Source organism: Hypanus sabinus, chromosome 2 (assembly GCF_030144855.1).
Source record: "Hypanus sabinus isolate sHypSab1 chromosome 2, sHypSab1.hap1, whole genome shotgun sequence".
Classification (NCBI taxonomy): Eukaryota; Metazoa; Chordata; class Chondrichthyes; order Myliobatiformes; family Dasyatidae; genus Hypanus; species Hypanus sabinus.
This window is the reverse complement of record NC_082707.1, coordinates 124,489,065-124,506,793: the sequence shown is the minus strand read 5'-3', so window position 1 is coordinate 124,506,793 and position 17,729 is coordinate 124,489,065. Positions and strand designations below refer to the sequence as shown.

The window sequence follows — 17,729 nt, the reverse complement described above, 5'->3', positions numbered from 1 at the left end:
CAGTTCCATAGTATAATTGTGCCAGATACCAATGGACATTTGGAAAATGAGGAACATGAAAAAGTGGGAAATGATAAAGATCATCCACAATCCCACTGGGTGGTGGCCTGAGGAATCGCCTGCTTCTGTTTCTTAGGTTCCGCACATGACGAAACAGCACATTCCAGGATTAATCACCAGGCATGCTCTTCACCAGAAGGTCAATCTAAACTTTGGCCTTTCCACTACGTTCCACCACCTGCTTCTGCAAAGCCTAGTCTGCACTGACAACAGCACCAACTCCTCTCAGGACATAGACATCACTGACAAGCCCAGCGCCTCCCCCCTCCCCCAATCCTGCTCTGTTGAAAAACCTAGCAGCTGCAGATCTGAAGCGACCTCAGAGAATAGGTAAGGCCAACCACATTGAGTCTGGAGACTGGGGTCACATACGCAGCATGTCATGAATGAACAATGGGTTTCCATCTGTAAGAGACTATAATGGCCCAACAGTAAATTTTCTAGCTAGTCCATGAGCTCATGAAGATAAGAATACTTAAATTCAAAGGTTCAAAGGTACATTTAATGTCAGAGAAATGTATACAGTATACATCCTGAAATGCTTTTTCTTCACAAACATCCATGAAAACAGAGGAGTGCCCCAAAGAATGAACGACAGTTCCCGAAGTACCCCCCCAGCCCCCCACCCTCCCACGCAAAAAAAGGCATCAGCACCACCACCAAGAACTCAAGCGTGAGCAAAGCAACAGCAAAGACACAGACTTGCAGTTACCCCAAAGACTTTGCATTTCACCCGGTATTCGACATACTTTGTTCTGTCTCTGTCCCTAATAAGGGAGGAAGAGGTGTCTCCATTTTCCCAGTGAGCGGCGAGACATAACAAACAATTCGCTGATTTACGATGTTAAAAGTCCGTTACATCGCTTTTTTTGAGCTCTGTGCCTGAAGATTGCAAAGATCTCCAGCCGCACAGTCACTCCTGTTGACACTCATGTCTCCTGTCATGACACCAACCCTTGATCAGCCCACCTACAGAGCCCCAAGATCCTAGGCTTCCGAATCCGAGCCGGTCTCTTAGGCTGAGCCTTTGGCATGACAAACAACAACGGTTGATTGTGGAACCCCAAGACCAGGTGCCATTCCTGCAAAGAACCACAGTCAGCGTGTAACTTCAGGTCAGGGTCTTCAAAAGAATGTTGAAAAAGAAATATAGAAATTTAGTGCTTGTATTAGAAAACATAATACCTGCTAATGAGTTGAAGCAGTGGGTTGGGAAGGGAAGGCAGAACACAAGCCTTTGTTCTTACCAATTGGTCAACTCTACTGTAAACTAGGACAATTTACTGAGCGAAGGAAAGCAGCATCCATCATCAAGGACCCCCACCACCCAGAACATGCTCTCTTCTCGCAGCAGCTGTCAGGAAGAAGGTACAGGGCCCTCAGCACCCGCACCACCAGGTTCAGGAACAGTTATTCCTCTAGAATTATCAGGCCCTTGAACAGGAGGGGATAACTTCACTCACCCCATCACTGAACTGTTCCCACAAACTATGGACTCATTTTCCAGGAATCTACAAATCATTTTCTAAATACTTGCTGCTTATTTGTTTTTTTATTATTATTATTTTGTTTTTCCCTCATTTTGTATTTGTTCAGTTTGTTGTCTTTTGCATATTGGTTGATATTCATCCTATTGCGAGCGGTCTTACATTGATTCCAAGCAACACACACAAAATGCTGGAAGAACTCAGCAGTTGAGGGAGCATCTATGGATAAAAGTAAATAGTTGATGTTTTGGGCAGAGACCCTTCATCAAGACTCATGGGGAAGAGACCAGTTGTGATGCCTACTTGTCCCACTGGACCTGGAATTCCAAAGTCAAGAGCATGGAACTGCCTCAGTGCAATGTCTTTTTCACTTTAAAAACTCTTCCGCACAGGTTTCCCGTCATTGTTGGACACAACATACATCCACTGGTAGTATGGTAGTGTTCTACTTTCTTCTGTATTTCATTTAAATACATAAATTGTTACTCAGTTAAAAAAATAGTTTGTGTTTTTATACCCTTTTTACTATTTCCATGAAACTTCGGCAAATTGTGGCAGCTTAATTGGGCCAAAATATACTGGTCCCGATGTGTCCCAATTAACTAGAATCCACTATAATACTGAAAATTACAGTAAGTAGAGGATAATTTATGTGATTCAATTTAACCTAAGACAAATTCGGCAATTTCGTCCTTAGACATGATTGACAGTGAAATTATCCAATCATTTCCACACTCTTCTATGAGTAGCATTGTCACAAGGCAATCATCTCAAATTCTCGCAACGTATTTGGAATCACACTCTTTGGATTTCTTTTCCAGGACTCCAGCTCACGGACCTGCTGATAATTAAAACAGCCCTGCATCAGCAGTCACACACAAAATGCTGGTGGAACACCCCAGGCCAGGCAGCATCTATAAGGAGAAGCACTGTCGACGTTTCAGGCTGAGACCTTTTGTCAGGACCTCGTGTCTGCATCAGCAGTGCTGATGTTTGAAAGAATCAGCTACAATAATATCCTTCATGATCCTGTATAAACGCCACCTGATTAAAGCTGTAAGAACTGCCTAAGACTCTCCTATTGAAGCATGAGTCAATTATGCAGTTTGCAATTGGGCTCAGGTCTTAGCAGGTTCTCAGTGACATAAATACCATTGCCTACTTGCAGTTGAAGTCAGCTGACCAATGACTCAAGACCCTGCAGCTGATGCCTGTGCATAAGATACCAGATAACCAGATAGATTTAGAGCACACATGGTGAGACTAATGCATAATTCCATTAACTAGCTATGAATAGTGCCAGCTCTATACATTCAGGAGCACTCTTCACAAGGACTCCGCTGTCTGCAATGAGACATCACTAAGCTGCCCTAAACTAACTTTGCTGCCCTGTATATGACCGAGCTGACATTGTGTAGCCAGGAAGCAGCTTGTAATCATTCCAACGATTGGTGAGTTCATTGTTCCCTGCCTCAGCCTGATCAACTTGGGAATTCAGCAGCAGGCTGGACTTGTCAGTCACCGCAGGCTGCAAAAACCAATGTATGGGATGTGCACAAGTCATCTCAGAGGAAGAAGCTTTCCACTATTAATATATGCCATCTTACTCTAGGTCTAGGTTGTAATGAACCCTTCTCAAGACACAGACATCATTGGTAAGTCCACCATCTCCTCCCCAATCCTATTCTGCTTATAAATATAATGTCTACAGATTTGAAACAACCTGAGTTGACAGCTGAAGTCAGACATGTTCAGTCAGGGGACTGGGGTCACATACATGCCTGGTCACAAAAGGGCGATGGGTTTCCATCCATCAAAGACAGTGGTGAACATTGTTCCCAAAGTCAATGACCCCTAATTCAGATGAAAATATGTAAGTCTGAATCCAAGTTGATATCGCTCCTGGTGGTCAGGAGCTCGATAGAGTGAAGAACCTATTTCTATGCTATATCTCTCTATGACTCCATGAATTGGGTGACCTAAAGATTGTAGGGAAGCTCCCCATATCAGAACTTAGAATCCTGGGAATTTTCAAAAAATTGCAGGTCAAACCAGGAGAGCACTCATGTGAGCACCTTGTTTCAAAGCTAAATGATCTCTGATCAAGTAGAGATCTTTTTTATTTCTCCAATGCCAAATTCCAAACCACAGTTTCAACAGCAGGTCAGAGGTTAACCATCCTGACGTGAGTGCGTTACCTCCAAAAACCTAAAGTCTTCCACAATGTAAAAGGTGCAGGTCAGAATACAAACTTTGATGATAAATATACCTTGAAATTTGAGGGTCACAACAGAATACTCTCCATTTACCTGGAATAGTGCAGTTCCAACTATACTTAAGTTTGACACCATTCAGAACTAAGCAGCCTGTTTGATAGGCATTCATTTCAGCACATTAAACATTCACATCTCTCACCTATGCACAGTGGCTACAATGTGGACCATCTAGAAAATATACTGCCACTGTTCCTCTGGGTTACTCTGACTGCACGTAGCCCTGGTTTCCTGTCGGTATTTGCTGTCAAGCTAATAGAATCAAATCATGGGATATTATGCCATTTTAGTCAAGATTAACGATGTGCAAAAGAAAATTTGGAACTACAGAAAAGTGATGTCCCTCGTCAAGTTAGGGCTCATAGTGGCACAGCTAGTAGAGCTGTCTGACTGCTCCAGGGTCCTCTGTATGGAGTTTGCATGTTCTTCCTATCCACACCTGGGTTTTCTCAGGGTCCTTCTGGTCTCCACTTGTTACATACTCCATATGACTTACTGCCAAAAAATTGTTAAGTGGAAGTTCCTGGTGCTTCAATCACGGAGGGAAGAGGATCTTCAACTTGGCTCATGACAGAGATCTGAGTAATAATGAAAGAACTTCCATTCATGTATTTATATAATACATTTCACAATTTTAGAACAGAGTGCAGCACTGTGGATTACTCACAAAGTTTGTCCACTCCTGTGAAGTAGTGAGAAATGGCACAGAGAGCCAGGAGGTGGGAGCAACGAGATAATCTGTTTAGGACTGGGGTGAGCAGGTGTGGAGTGTGGGAATGTGCTGGCTGGAGATAATTAGGATGAGCTAAGGGTATAAGTTAGTGTGCTGAGCAGGCTGGTGGGAAGGATGAGTGAACTGGTGCTTGAATATGGGGTGAAAAGAGTGGCAGCTGGATATAGGGGCAATGTGCTGAGGGCAGAGAGTTGGGGTGCAGAAGGGTGGATGAATATTGGGGAGGTGAGTGAGTGTGGTCTGGCTGTAGGACTGGTGGGTGAGGGAGAGTTGAGTGTTGGGCTGGTGGGTGAGGGAGGGTTTGGTGTTGGGACTGGTGGGTGAGGGAGGCTTGAGTGTTGACTGGTGGGTGAGGGAGGACTGAACATTGGGGCTGGTGGGTGAGGAGGGCTGAGCATTGACTGGTGGGTGAGGGAGGGCTGAGCGTTGTTCAGTGGGAAGGGAGGGCTGAGCGTTGTTCAGTGGGAAGGGAGGGCTGAGCATTGTTCAGTGGGAAGGGAGGGCTGAGTGTTGACTGGTGGGTGAGGAGGGTTGAGTGTTGTTGGGTTAGTGGGTGAGGAGGATTGAGTGTTGGTGGGTGAGGGAGGGCTGAGCGTTGGGGCTGGTGGGTGAGGGAGGGCTGAGTGTTGACTGGTGGGTGAGGGAGGACTGAACATTGGGGCTGGTGGGTGAGGAGGGCTGAGCATTGACTGGTGGGTGAGGGAGGGCTGAGCATTGACTGGTGGGTGAGGAGGGCTGAGCATTGACTGGTGGGTGAGGAGGGCTGAGCATTGACTGGTGGGTGAGGAGGGCTGAGCATTGACTGGTGGGTGAGGGAGGGCTGAGCGTTGGGGCTGGTGGGTGAGGGAGGGCTGAGCGTTGTTCAGTGGGAAGGGAGGGCTGAGCATTGTTCAATGGGAAGGGAGGGCTGAGTGTTGACTGGTGGGTGAGGAGGGTTGAGTGTTGTTGGGTTAGTGGGTGAGGAGGATTGAGTGTTGGTTGGTGGGTGAGGGAGGGCTGAGCATTGGGGCTGGTGGGTGAGGGAGGGCTGAGTGTTGTTCAGTGGGAAGGGAGAGCTGAGCGTTGTTCAGTGGGAAGGGAGAGCTGAGTGTTGTTCAGTGGGAAGGGAGAGCTGAGCGTTGTTCAGTGGGAAGGGAGAGCTGAGTGTTGTTCAGTGGGAAGGGAGAGCTGAGCGTTGTTCAGTGGGAAGGGAGAGCTGAGTGTTGTTCAGTGGGAAGGGAGAGCTGAGTGTTGTTCAGTGGGAAGGGAGAGCTGAGCGTTGTTCAGTGGGAAGGGAGAGCTGAGCGTTGTTCAGTGGGAAGGGAGAGCTGAGTGTTGTTCAGTGGGAAAGGAGAGCTGAGTGTTGTTCAGTGGGAAGGGAGGGCTGAGTGTTGACTGGTGGGTGAGGAGGGTTGAGTGTTGTTGGGTTAGTGGGTGAGGAGGATTGAGTGTTGGTTGGTGGGTGAGGGAGGGCTGAGCGTTGGGGCTGGTGGGTGAGGGAGGGCTGAGTGTTGTTCAGTGGGAAGGGAGAGCTGAGTGTTGTACAGTGGGAAGGGAGAGCTGAGTGTTGTTCAGTGGGAAGGGAGAGCTGAGTGTTGTTCAGTGGGAAGGGAGAGCTGAGTGTTGTTCAGTGGGAAGGGAGAGCTGAGTGTTGTTCAGTGGGAAGGGAGAGCTGAGTGTTGTTCAGTGGGAAGGGAGAGCTGAGTGTTGTTCAGTGGGAAGGGAGAGCTGAGTGTTGTTCAGTGGGAAGGGAGAGCTGAGTGTTGTTCAGTGGGAAGGGAAGGCTGAGTGTTGACTGGTGGGTGAGGAGGGTTGAGTGTTGTTGGGTTGGTGGGTGAGGAGGATTGAGTGTTGGTTGGTGGGTGAGGGAGGGCTGAGCATTGGGGCTGGTGGGTGAGGGAGGGCTGAGTGTTGTTCAGTGGGAAGGGAGGGCTGAGCGTTGTTCAGTGGGAAGGGAGGGCTGAGTGTTGACTGGTGGGTGAGGGAGGGCTGAGCGTTGGGGCTGGTGGGTGAGGGAGGGCTGAGCGTTGGGGCTGGTGGGTGAGGGAGGGCTGAGCGTTGTTCAGTGGGAAGGGAGAGCTGAGTGTTGTTCAGTGGGAAGGGAGGGCTGAGTGTTGGGTTGGTGGGTGAGGAGGGTTGAGTGTTGTTGGGTTGGTGGGTGAGGAGGATTGAGTGTTGGACTGGTGGGTGAGGGAGGGCTGAGTGTTGTGTTGGACTGGTGGGTGAGGAGGATTGAGTGTTGTATTGGTGGGTGAGGAAGATTGAGTGTTGTTGGGTTAGTGGGTGAGGAGGATTGAGTGTTGGACTGGTGGGTGAGGGAGGGCTGAGCGTTGGGGCTGGTGGGTGAGGGTGGGCTGAGTGTTGTTCAGTGGGAAGGCAGAGCTGAGTGTTGTTCAGTGGGAAGGGAGAGCTGAGCGTTGTTCAGTGGGAAGGGAGAGCTGAGCGTTGTTCAGTGGGAAGGGAGAGCTGAGCGTTGTTCAGTGGGAAGGGAGAGCTGAGCGTTGTTCAGTGGGAAGGGAGGGCTGAGCGTTGTTCAGTGGGAAAGGAGGGCTGAGCGTTGTTCAGTGGGAAAGGAGGGCTGAGCGTTGTTCAGTGGGAAAGGAGGGCTGAGCGTTGTTCAGTGGGAAAGGAGGGCTGAGCGTTGTTCAGTGGGAAAGGAGGGCTGAGCGTTGTTCAGTGGGAAAGGAGGGCTGAGCGTTGTTCAGTGGGAAAGGAGGGCTGAGCGTTGTTCAGTGGGAAAGGAGGGCTGAGTGTTGTTCAGTGGGAAGGGAGGGCTGAGTGTTGACTGGTGGGTGAGGAGGGTTGAGTGTTGTTGGGTTAGTGGGTGAGGAGGATTGAGTGTTGGTTGGTGGGTGAGGGAGGTCTGAGCGTTGGGGCTGGTGGGTGAGGGAGGGCTGAGCGTTGTTCAGTGGGAAGGGAGAGCTGAGTGTTGTTCAGTGGGAAGGGAGGGCTGAGTGTTGACTGGTGGGTGAGGAGGATTGAGTGTTGGACTGGTGGGTGAGGGAGGGCTGAGTGTTGTGTTGGACTGGTGGGTGAGGAGGATTGAGTGTTGTATTGGTGGGTGAGGACGATTGAGTGTTGGTTGGTGGGTGAGGGAGGGCTGAGCGTTGGGGCTGGTGGGTGAGGGAGGGCTGAGCGTTGGGGCTGGTGGGTGAGGGAGGGCTGTGTTGGGGCTGGTGGGTGAGGGAGGGCTGAGCGTTGTTCAGTGGGAAGGGAGAGCTGAGCGTTGTTCAGTGGGAAGGGAGAGCTGAGTGTTGTTCAGTGGGAAAGGAGAGCTGAGTGTTGTTCAGTGGGAAAGGAGAGCTGAGTGTTGTTCAGTGGGAAGGGAGGGCTGAGTGTTGACTGGTGGGTGAGGAGGGTTGAGTGTTGTTGGGTTAGTGGGTGAGGAGGATTGAGTGTTGGTTGGTGGGTGAGGGAGGGCTGAGCGTTGGGGCTGGTGGGTGAGGGAGGGCTGAGTGTTGTTCAGTGGGAAGGGAGAGCTGAGTGTTGTACAGTGGGAAGGGAGAGCTGAGTGTTGTTCAGTGGGAAGGGAGAGCTGAGTGTTGTTCAGTGGGAAGGGAGAGCTGAGTGTTGTTCAGTGGGAAGGGAGAGCTGAGTGTTGTTCAGTGGGAAGGGAGAGCTGAGTGTTGTTCAGTGGGAAGGGAGAGCTGAGTGTTGTTCAGTGGGAAGGGAGAGCTGAGTGTTGTTCAGTGGGAAGGGAGAGCTGAGTGTTGTTCAGTGGGAAGGGAAGGCTGAGTGTTGACTGGTGGGTGAGGAGGGTTGAGTGTTGTTGGGTTGGTGGGTGAGGAGGATTGAGTGTTGGTTGGTGGGTGAGGGAGGGCTGAGCATTGGGGCTGGTGGGTGAGGGAGGGCTGAGTGTTGTTCAGTGGGAAGGGAGGGCTGAGAGTTGTTCAGTGGGAAGGGAGGGCTGAGCGTTGTTCAGTGGGAAGGGAGGGCTGAGTGTTGACTGGTGGGTGAGGGAGGGCTGAGCGTTGGGGCTGGTGGGTGAGGGAGGGCTGAGCGTTGGGGCTGGTGGGTGAGGGAGGGCTGAGCGTTGTTCAGTGGGAAGGGAGAGCTGAGTGTTGTTCAGTGGGAAGGGAGGGCTGAGTGTTGGGTTGGTGGGTGAGGAGGGTTGAGTGTTGTTGGGTTGGTGGGTGAGGAGGATTGAGTGTTGGACTGGTGGGTAAGGGAGGGCTGAGCGTTGGGGCTGGTGGGTGAGGGAGGGCTGAGCGTTGGGGCGGGTGGGTGAGGAGGATTGAGTGTTGGACTGGTGGGTGAGGGAGGGCTGAGTGTTGGGGCTGGTGGGTGAGGGTGGGCTGAGTGTTGTTCAGTGGGAAGGCAGAGCTGAGTGTTGTTCAGTGGGAAGGGAGGGCTGAGTGTTGACTGGTGGGTGAGGAGGGTTGAGTGTTGTTCAGTGGGAAGGGAGAGCTGAGCGTTGTTCAGTGGGAAGGGAGAGCTGAGCGTTGTTCAGTGGGAAGGGAGAGCTGAGCGTTGTTCAGTGGGAAGGGAGAGCTGAGCGTTGTTCAGTGGGAAGGGAGAGCTGAGCGTTGTTCAGTGGGAAGGGAGAGCTGAGCGTTGTTCAGTGGGAAGGGAGAGCTGAGTGTTGTTCAGTGGGAAGGGAGAGCTGAGCGTTGTTCAGTGGGAAGGGAGAGCTGAGCATTGTTCAGTGGGAAGGGAGGGCTGAGTGTTGTTCAGTGGGAAGGGAGAGCTGAGCATTGTTCAGTGGGAAGGGAGGGCTGAGTGTTGACTGGTGGGTGAGGAGGGTTGAGTGTTGTTGGGTTAGTGGGTGAGGAGGATTGAGTGTTGGTTGGTGGGTGAGGGAGGTCTGAGCGTTGGGGCTGGTGGGTGAGGGAGGGCTGAGCGTTGTTCAGTGGGAAGGGAGAGCTGAGCATTGTTCAGTGGGAAGGGAGGGCTGAGTGTTGACTGGTGGGTGAGGAGGGTTGAGTGTTGTTGGGTTGGTGGGTGAGGAGGATTGAGTGTTGTATTGGTGGGTGAGGAGGATTGAGTGTTGTTGGGTTAGTGGGTGAGGAGGATTGAGTGTTGGTTGGTGGGTGAGGGAGGGCTGAGCGTTGGGGCTGGTGGGTGAGGGAGGGCTGAGCGTTGGGGCGGGTGGGTGAGGGAGGGCTGAGCGTTGTTCAGTGGGAAGGGAGAGCTGAGTGTTGTTCAGTGGGAAGGGAGAGCTGAGCGTTGTTCAGTGGGAAGGGAGAGCTGAGCGTTGTTCAGTGGGAAGGGAGAGCTGAGCGTTGTTCAGTGGGAAGGGAGAGCTGAGCGTTGTTCAGTGGGAAGGGAGAGCTGAGCGTTGTTCAGTGGGAAGGGAGAGCTGAGCGTTGTTCAGTGGGAAGGGAGAGCTGAGCGTTGTTCAGTGGGAAGGGAGAGCTGAGCGTTGTTCAGTGGGAAGGGAGAGCTGAGCGTTGTTCAGTGGGAAGGGAGAGCTGAGCGTTGTTCAGTGGGAAAGGAGGGCTGAGCGTTGTTCAGTGGGAAAGGAGGGCTGAGTGTTGTTCAGTGGGAAGGGAGGGCTGAGTGTTGACTGGTGGGTGAGGAGGGTTGAGTGTTGTTGGGTTAGTGGGTGAGGAGGATTGAGTGTTGGTTGGTGGGTGAGGGAGGTCTGAGCGTTGGGGCTGGTGGGTGAGGGAGGGCTGAGCGTTGTTCAGTGGGAAGGGAGAGCTGAGCGTTGTTCAGTGGGAAGGGAGAGCTGAGTGTTGTTCAGTGGGAAGGGAGGGCTGAGTGTTGACTGGTGGGTGAGGAGGGTTGAGTGTTGTTGGGTTAGTGGGTGAGGAGGATTGAGTGTTGGTTGGTGGGTGAGGGAGGGCTGAGCGTTGGAGCTGGTGGGTGAGGGAGGGCCGAGTGTTGTTCAGTGGGAAGGGAGGGCTGAGTGTTGACTGGTGGGTGAGGAGGGTTGAGTGTTGTTCAGTGGGAAGGGAGGGCTGAGCGTTGTTCAGTGGGAAGGGAGGGCTGAGCATTGTTCAGTGGGAAGGGAGGGCTGAGTGTTGACTGGTGGGTGAGGAGGGTTGAGTGTTGTTCAGTGGGAAGGGAGGGCTGAGTTTTGACTGGGGGGTGAGGAGGGTTGAGTGTTGTGTTGGCTGGTGGGTGAGAGCGCTGAGTGTATGGGATGAGCAAGCGCTGGAGTGGATGTTGGACATGAGCTGCGCTTGGGTGTTGGGAGTGGAATGGGAATGAGTCGAAGGGACGTTGTGATGAAACGCTGCTGAGTGTTGTGTTGTTATGGGGCTGGGTGTTGGGATGTAATAGGTGTTGTGTTACACTTCCTGTTGTACAGGGGAGGACACTGCGCCCGTTTCCGCATTCACCTGCGGATTCAGAGAACATCGCGCAACGGCCCTGGAGCGCCGGCAACATGACCAGCCCGAGCTTACCGACCTTCGCCCTGCTAGCCTGTCTGCTGGTGCTGCCGCTTCCCCGGGGCAGCAGGGTCGCCGTAGCTGAAGAATGCCCGCGCAACTTCGAGCTGGGTCGGGAAGACTTCGTCCTGGATACGGACGCCTCTGTGGCGGCGGGCGCCACCTTCCTGAGCTCGCCCGACGTGAGCCGCACCCGCGACTGTGTGCGGGTCTGCTGCCGCCTCCGAGACTGCAACGTGGTCCTGCTGGAGGACTTGGCCGGCCAGTCCACGGTCGAGCCCATGCACCGGACCATCAAGGGCTGCTTCCTCTTCAACTGCCTCTACAACAAGGACTACGTCTGCCGGTTCTTCAGGAGGGCTGGTTTCAGCAACTTCATCCTCAAGGACGTCTATCAAGAGTACCTCAAGCCCAGGTCACCTGAAGAAGGTAAACGAACTCGCTGCCCTCCTCACCACACCGCTGTTTCCTTGTCCCCCACCCCAACTCTTCTCCATCTATCCATCCGCCCCCCATTACTGTCTCCATCCCAGCCCCGTCCCGACGTCCACCCACCCGCCATTTCTTCGTTCCCCCCCCCACCCCACACTCCTTCCCGTCTACCACCTCCTGCTCTCCGTCCCTCCACCCCCCTCCCCTCACTCCTTTCTGAACCCCCCACACCCTGTCACTCCTTCCTGTTCATCCTATCCCTCCCTTCCCCCATCATTGCAGCCCCCTCACCCTCATCTGGCTGTCCCCTTCCACCATATTGCTGTACCACCCCACTCCCTGTCTCTGTTTCCTCATTCCTTCCTTACCTCCCGTCTCCCCAGTCACTCTTCCCTCCATCTCTCCATCCTGTCTCTCCTCCCCTATTGCCTCTCCTTCACCCACCCCTGTTACTCCCTCCCATCACTCTGTCCCCCTCACACCCTGTCTCTCCATTCCCACTCATAAAGCCTCAGTTTTCTCTAAATCACTGTCTCTCTGCAGCCCTCTAACTCCCGTCCATCTTCCTTTACCCTCCCAAATAACATTTTCCCATCTCTGACCCTCATCTCAAACCCACCGTCAGCCCTGTATCTCTTGCCCCCACCCTCTCATTTCCTCATTTCCATCCTCTTGTCTCTCACTTCCTTGTTCCTCCCTCCACCTAGTTTTTCACTTCCTTCCCCCCCCACCATAAATACTGCCTGACTTGCATTGACTTCCTCCAGCATTGTATGTGTTTCGGTCAAGCTTTCTAACATCTGCAGAATCTCTTTTGTACAGTCAATCAAGTGTTCTCAACTGTGTGGATATAACAAAACAAATTTTCATGATGGAAGATTCCTCTTGTAGCATTGACAAATGATCTGACAACATTGTTTGAGGGGTAAATGGATAGAAGAACCTTGGAGCAAAAACAAAACCTGCTCCAATGCAGGGTCTTGACACGAAATGTCAACCAAGCCTTTGACTTCTTCCAGTATTTTGTGTTTTTTTTTTGCTGAGATGTAAAATGTTGGGCAGGGCACTAGAAGCTATTGTCCTTGAAATGGTGTCTTTGGATCTTCTAAATGTGAAAATCTTCAAGGACAAGTGCAATTATTTCCTGTCTTTCAAATAACTAATCAGTGAATGTTATCTGAATGGTGTCGGCAAAGTCCATTAACTCTTCTATATGCCGAAAGTACTATCATTTTCTCTGGACAGTCCTAAAATGATACAGAGCCAATGAAGCACATTTAGTTTGTAATTTGGAGGCCAATTTGTGCATTGTGAAATCCCATATACAGAAACAAATTCATGATCCAAGGCACTTCTTGTGAGTTGATTTGATGTGGCAAACGCTGTACAAATTGCACCCGTCTCTTTTCTGAAATTGTTTTGATCTCCAGTTGAAATAATCTATCGGTCTGTCTTTCAAAAGTGTTACCTTCAATGTTTCTCTATAATGGGCTGGATTGAGTTGGGCACAGCTCATGCCTTGCATAATAATTATGAATTGTCCAAACAGTTGACAGTTGACAAACAAGTTGAGATAGAATAAGACGCGAGAAATTGCTGGAAATCCTAAGCAACACGCACAAAATGCTAGAGGAACTCGGCAGGCCAGGCAGCATCAATGGAAAAGAGCAAACAGACATTGTTGGGACAAGACCCTTCTTCAATCCTGATGAAGAGTCTCAGCCAGAATCATTACTTCTTTCGATGGATGCTGCTTAGCCTGCTGAGTTCCTCCAGCAGGATAGAATCGGAAACAGTTGATCACATTCAAATGAATTGGACTACATTAGATGACACACAGATACAGAATGAGCCCAGCCCCTCAGCTTAGGGCAATATACTGCATAATGCCCGTGAATTTATTTGTGTGTCCACATCTGATTTCCAGTGCCTTCTATATGTAACCCCTTGGGTCGCCTCAGGCTCGCTCAGCTCGTTCTCGTCTAGGGGGAGCAGCCTTCGGCCCCGCCAAACTGGGTAATCAGCTGGTGTGGATGCTGTGTGATGTCCCCGCCTCGCCCAAAAACAGACAGTACACCATATGCGATTAAATGAGTACAATTTATAAAGGTTACTATAACTAAGTGATTAATAACGATACAGTATATATGAAGAGAAAATTAAAGAAAAGGTGCCAAACTTATCAAAGTCCAAACCACTTCGTGCACAGCCGTTGGAGCTCAATTACTGAAGTCTTCTGGCCACCACTTGATCCCCTCCGAACTCCTCGACTCGCAGCTCAGGACCCTCCGAGTGGTCAACCAAACACATCTAGCTTCATCCCCCCACCCCCGGAGAATCTCCCGGCCTCGGACCCCCCTTTGGGGTCAGATCCTCGCCCAGCTTAGAGCATTGCGTCCTCTCTCTCGACCCCCTCGCGCCGATCTGCCCAAAAGCCTGTCAACAAAAGCTTACAGACTCAGAAGAAAGAACATTAATCCCCATTTGGCTTACAAAGGAATACCATTCTCGTTATCAGTAAATTAGCATTCCTGCTAGTTAACAAAAAGAAGAAACCCTCTTTACACTCTCCCTCCACCAAATAAAAGTCATGTCCTCATGACTACTAAATAACGCCACCTTTCCTGCCAACACACCGTAACCCAAGCACAAACAGTGACATCTCCTCCCCACACAGTAGCCCTCACGCCCTGTTTTTCAGCCGCTACTTAGGCCAACTATCTGTCAGTTCCCTAACCCTTCTGAGACCTCCGTACCCCCTCACCTAAACCTTTCAGGCTCAGACACAACTGGGGATACCTTGGGCCCACTACCAACTCCTCTCTCAACCTCTCACTCATGCCCCACACTGCACACAGCTAACCCTCCCCGCTACACCTGACTCAATGGGAGAAGGGCCAAAGGTCTCTTCCTCAATCGAGGGAAAGTCAGCAAAAGGCAGCATGTACCACACATCCAGCACATCATCCATCGAATCTGTATTCATCCTCATTCCTGTGATCGGTAGCTGCTGTTTGATCTTCTCCAAACGGAAACACGTGGCCTGCACTGCTCCCGCAGTCTCTTCAGCCTCCTGTTCAGTATTCACTGCACTTCTCTCCAGCTTTTTCTTCCTCATGACTTCTTCCAGATCAACTTTCAGGTTTTGCACTTCATTTGAACTGTCGATGGTCACCTTCAGGTTCCCTTCAAGCCTCCGCTTCTCTCTTCTGAGATTCGTCTGTAATTTCTTCACCTCCGCAAACTCCCCTCTCCGGGTTCTCAGTTTGCTATTACCCTCAGTCAGACAACTTTCTTCATTCTCTCCAACTTGTAAGTCTTCCGAATGGTTCCAGATCACTTTCTCCAGTCTCTCGGTCTTCATTTCAAACTTGATTCCGTAGAGACAGTCACTCACGAGCTGCGACCTTCGCCAGCCCTGGCACGTGTCCCGAAAACACTTTAACTAGGTAGTTCTCAGCTGCTCCTGCAACGACCTCACTTCATATTCTCCTGAGGCAAATCCAAACACCAAGAGATCATCCACATACACCAAAACTCCAAACGCCTCCACATCCCCTATGGTCTTCCACCTGCCCAGCAGGAAGGTTGCAAGGGCTCCAGATATGCCCTGTGGCATCTTTTCGGACCCGAAGACTCCTAGGGAATTTATAACGGCCGTCTTCTCCTTGTTGGCCCCACTTATCGGGATCTGGCAACATCCACTCCTCAGATCCAGCACATTAAACCACATCGCACCAATCAGACAGGCCATCGCCTCTCCAGCCCTCAGGGCCATATTCTGGTCACTGACAGTGCGCCTCTTCAACACAATACAATCCACACACACGCTGCCTACGTCTTCCACGGCTTCAGGGGCCAGTCGCCACAACCTCTCTCTCTCCGAGGTGTCTTCAGCAGTCAACTCAGCTCCCTCGTGGTATTTCGCAGCGTCCACTAGGAGGGTCTCACCCTCAGATACTTCCCCCAGGCCGTACTGCCAATGGCTCTTGTTTGAATTCGGTATCAGCCCAATGCTGCTACACACGTCCACACAAGCAGCTCGAAACTCTGGGTGCATCGACAATGCCTCCAAACAGCGCTCACCCGCCTCCTCCGGGCAGGCCCCCAAGCGCACCAGCAGGATATTGGTTCTTTCTAGAACAGAAACGCTGCTCGTCTCAACAGGGTCCGGACACATCAGCATTAACGATTCCTGAACCTCAGTCTCCTCCACATTTGCCTCCAAGAACTCCATTTTCACTGACCAACAACCGTCGTCTGGATAATCACCGGCACTGGTACCCCGAATCTCCAGTGTCCTCAATGTCGCCAAGGGTAAATGCTTCCAATAACGGTTATGAAACAAACTGTACAGCAACTTAACCGGCGCCCCGGTGCCAAGGATGGCTTTAACTTGACTTCCATCCATCCGTAACAACACCTGTGCGCGTGGCCCCTCTAAGCCTTCAGGAATAGAGTCTGTTCCTTTCGGGAGTTCCTTGGTACATTGCTGGGAACGTGCTCCCCCAGAGACCCCAAGCCATTCCCCCACTGGGCCTCCTCTAAGTTTCCCGACACCTCTCGAATCAACGGAACAACTGATCCCCTTGGCACCACAAGCAATTTATCTGCCCCCCTAGGCAAAAAGAGATACCCTAAAAACTTCCCACCAATCTCCTGCCACGGATATGATAAGCCCCCCAGCTGCGGCATTTGACTTCCAGTCGAACCACACGCATTTTCCCACACTTTCCCAGAACTGGCAGCGGTCACTTCGAGGTAATTGCGCCTGACAGTTCTAACAAAGTCACCAGCCCGCCTGCTCAAACTTTCAACCCGTCCCTGTCGCTTTCCCTCAGCCAAGCACTGCCACTCACCCAACAACTGAGGGGTCCGCTCCGCCCACGCCTCCGCCCCTTTAGGGCTGGACGTTATTCCAACAACCGGGCGGAGCTCACCACTGCTGAAACATCCCAACCTGTCACTCCTCACTCTCCAAACAGTACGGACAGCCCATTTCGTCAGCACTAGTTGGAAATCAAACAACGACCTCCAGGCTAGCAACAGCAGCCACCCCACCCAACACACACGTAGCGATAACCAGCAATCGCACACCCACAAAGGCACACCAGCTCTTCGCCACAGACACAATCCAAAGAGGGCAATCCCACAGCTTCCACAGAAATCAATCCCGGACGAGCACCCCACAATGTAACCCCCTGGGTCGCCTCAGGCTCGCTCAGCTCGTTCTCGTCTAGGGGGAGCAGCCTTCGGCCCCGCCAAACTGGGTAATCAGCTGGTGTGGATGCTGTGTGATGTCCCCGCCTCGCCCAAAAACAGACAGTACACGATATGCGATTAAATGAGTACAATTTATAAAGGTTACTATAACTAAGTGATTAATAACGATACAGTATATATGAAGAGAAAATTAAAGAAAAGGCGCCAAACTTATCAAAGTCCAAACCACTTCGTGCACAGCCGTTGGAGCTCAATTACTGAAATCTTCTGGCCACCATTTGATCCCCTCCGAACTCCTCGACTCGCAGCTCAGGACCCTCCGAGTGGTCAACCAAACACATCTAGCTTCATCCCCCCCCCTCGGAGAATCTCCCGGCCTCGGACCCCCCTTTGGGGTCCGATCCTCGCCCAGCTTAGAGCATTGCGTCCTCTCTCTCGACCCCCTCGTGCCGATCTGCCCAAAAGCCCGTCAACAAAAGCTTACAGACTCAGAAGAAAGAACATTAATCCCCATTTGGTTTACAAAGGAATACCATTCTCGTTATCAGTAAATTAGCATTCCTGCTAGTTAACAAAAAGAAGAAACCCTCTTTACATATATTTCTCCAATCTAGATAGATGTGGAATTTTGTAATGTATTGATGTGAAAATGCGGGAAAAGCTCTCAGGTCAGGCAGCATCTGTGGAAAAAGAAACAAACAACTTATCAGATCTGTGACTTTTCGTTGGGAAGCTCGCAAATTTCTGCAGATGTACTGCAGAGAGCATTCTAACTGATGGCATCACTGTCTGGCATGGAGGGCTACTGTTCAGGATCAAAATAAGCTGCAGAGAGTTGTAAACTTAGTCATCTACATCAAGGTCACTAGTCTCCATAGCACCCAGAACATCTTCAATGAGTGATGCCTCAGAAAGGCAGCATCCATCACTAAGAACCCCCATCACCCAGGTTGAGTTTTGTTCTCATTGTTACCATCAGGAAAGTGGTACAGAAGCCTGAAGGCACACACTCAGTGATTCAGGAACAGCTTCTTTCCCTCTCCCATCTGATTTCTGAATGGACATTAAACCCATGAACCCTACCTCACTACCTTTTTATAACTTACACCTTTGCACTAATTTAATTTAACTAACACACACACACACACACACACCCCTATCCGCGGATTCCACATGCGCGAATTCAACCAACCGTGAATCGCCA

General features: G+C 51.0%; 1 protein-coding gene and 1 long non-coding RNA gene across 2 annotated transcripts in view; one reads left to right on the top strand and one right to left on the bottom strand.

Annotated features, from left to right (window-relative positions):
* Window positions 1-697: 697 nt before the first annotated feature.
* LOC132383338 (uncharacterized) lies at window positions 698-11,029 on the bottom strand. Its single transcript, XR_009508629.1, has 3 exons — window positions 10,890-11,029; window positions 4,317-4,398; window positions 698-1,142 (listed from the first exon to the last, which is right to left on the bottom strand). It is a non-coding gene; the product is annotated as an uncharacterized LOC132383338 (long non-coding RNA).
* Window positions 10,710-17,729, top strand: part of LOC132383329 (kunitz-type protease inhibitor 1-like) — a 75,289-nt gene continuing 68,269 nt past the window's right edge. The window contains exon 1 of the mRNA XM_059954235.1: window positions 10,710-11,299. Within this exon, the coding sequence (XP_059810218.1) occupies window positions 10,867-11,299 (433 nt within the window). The 5' untranslated portion in view covers window positions 10,710-10,866. The remainder of the gene's footprint in view (window positions 11,300-17,729) is intronic.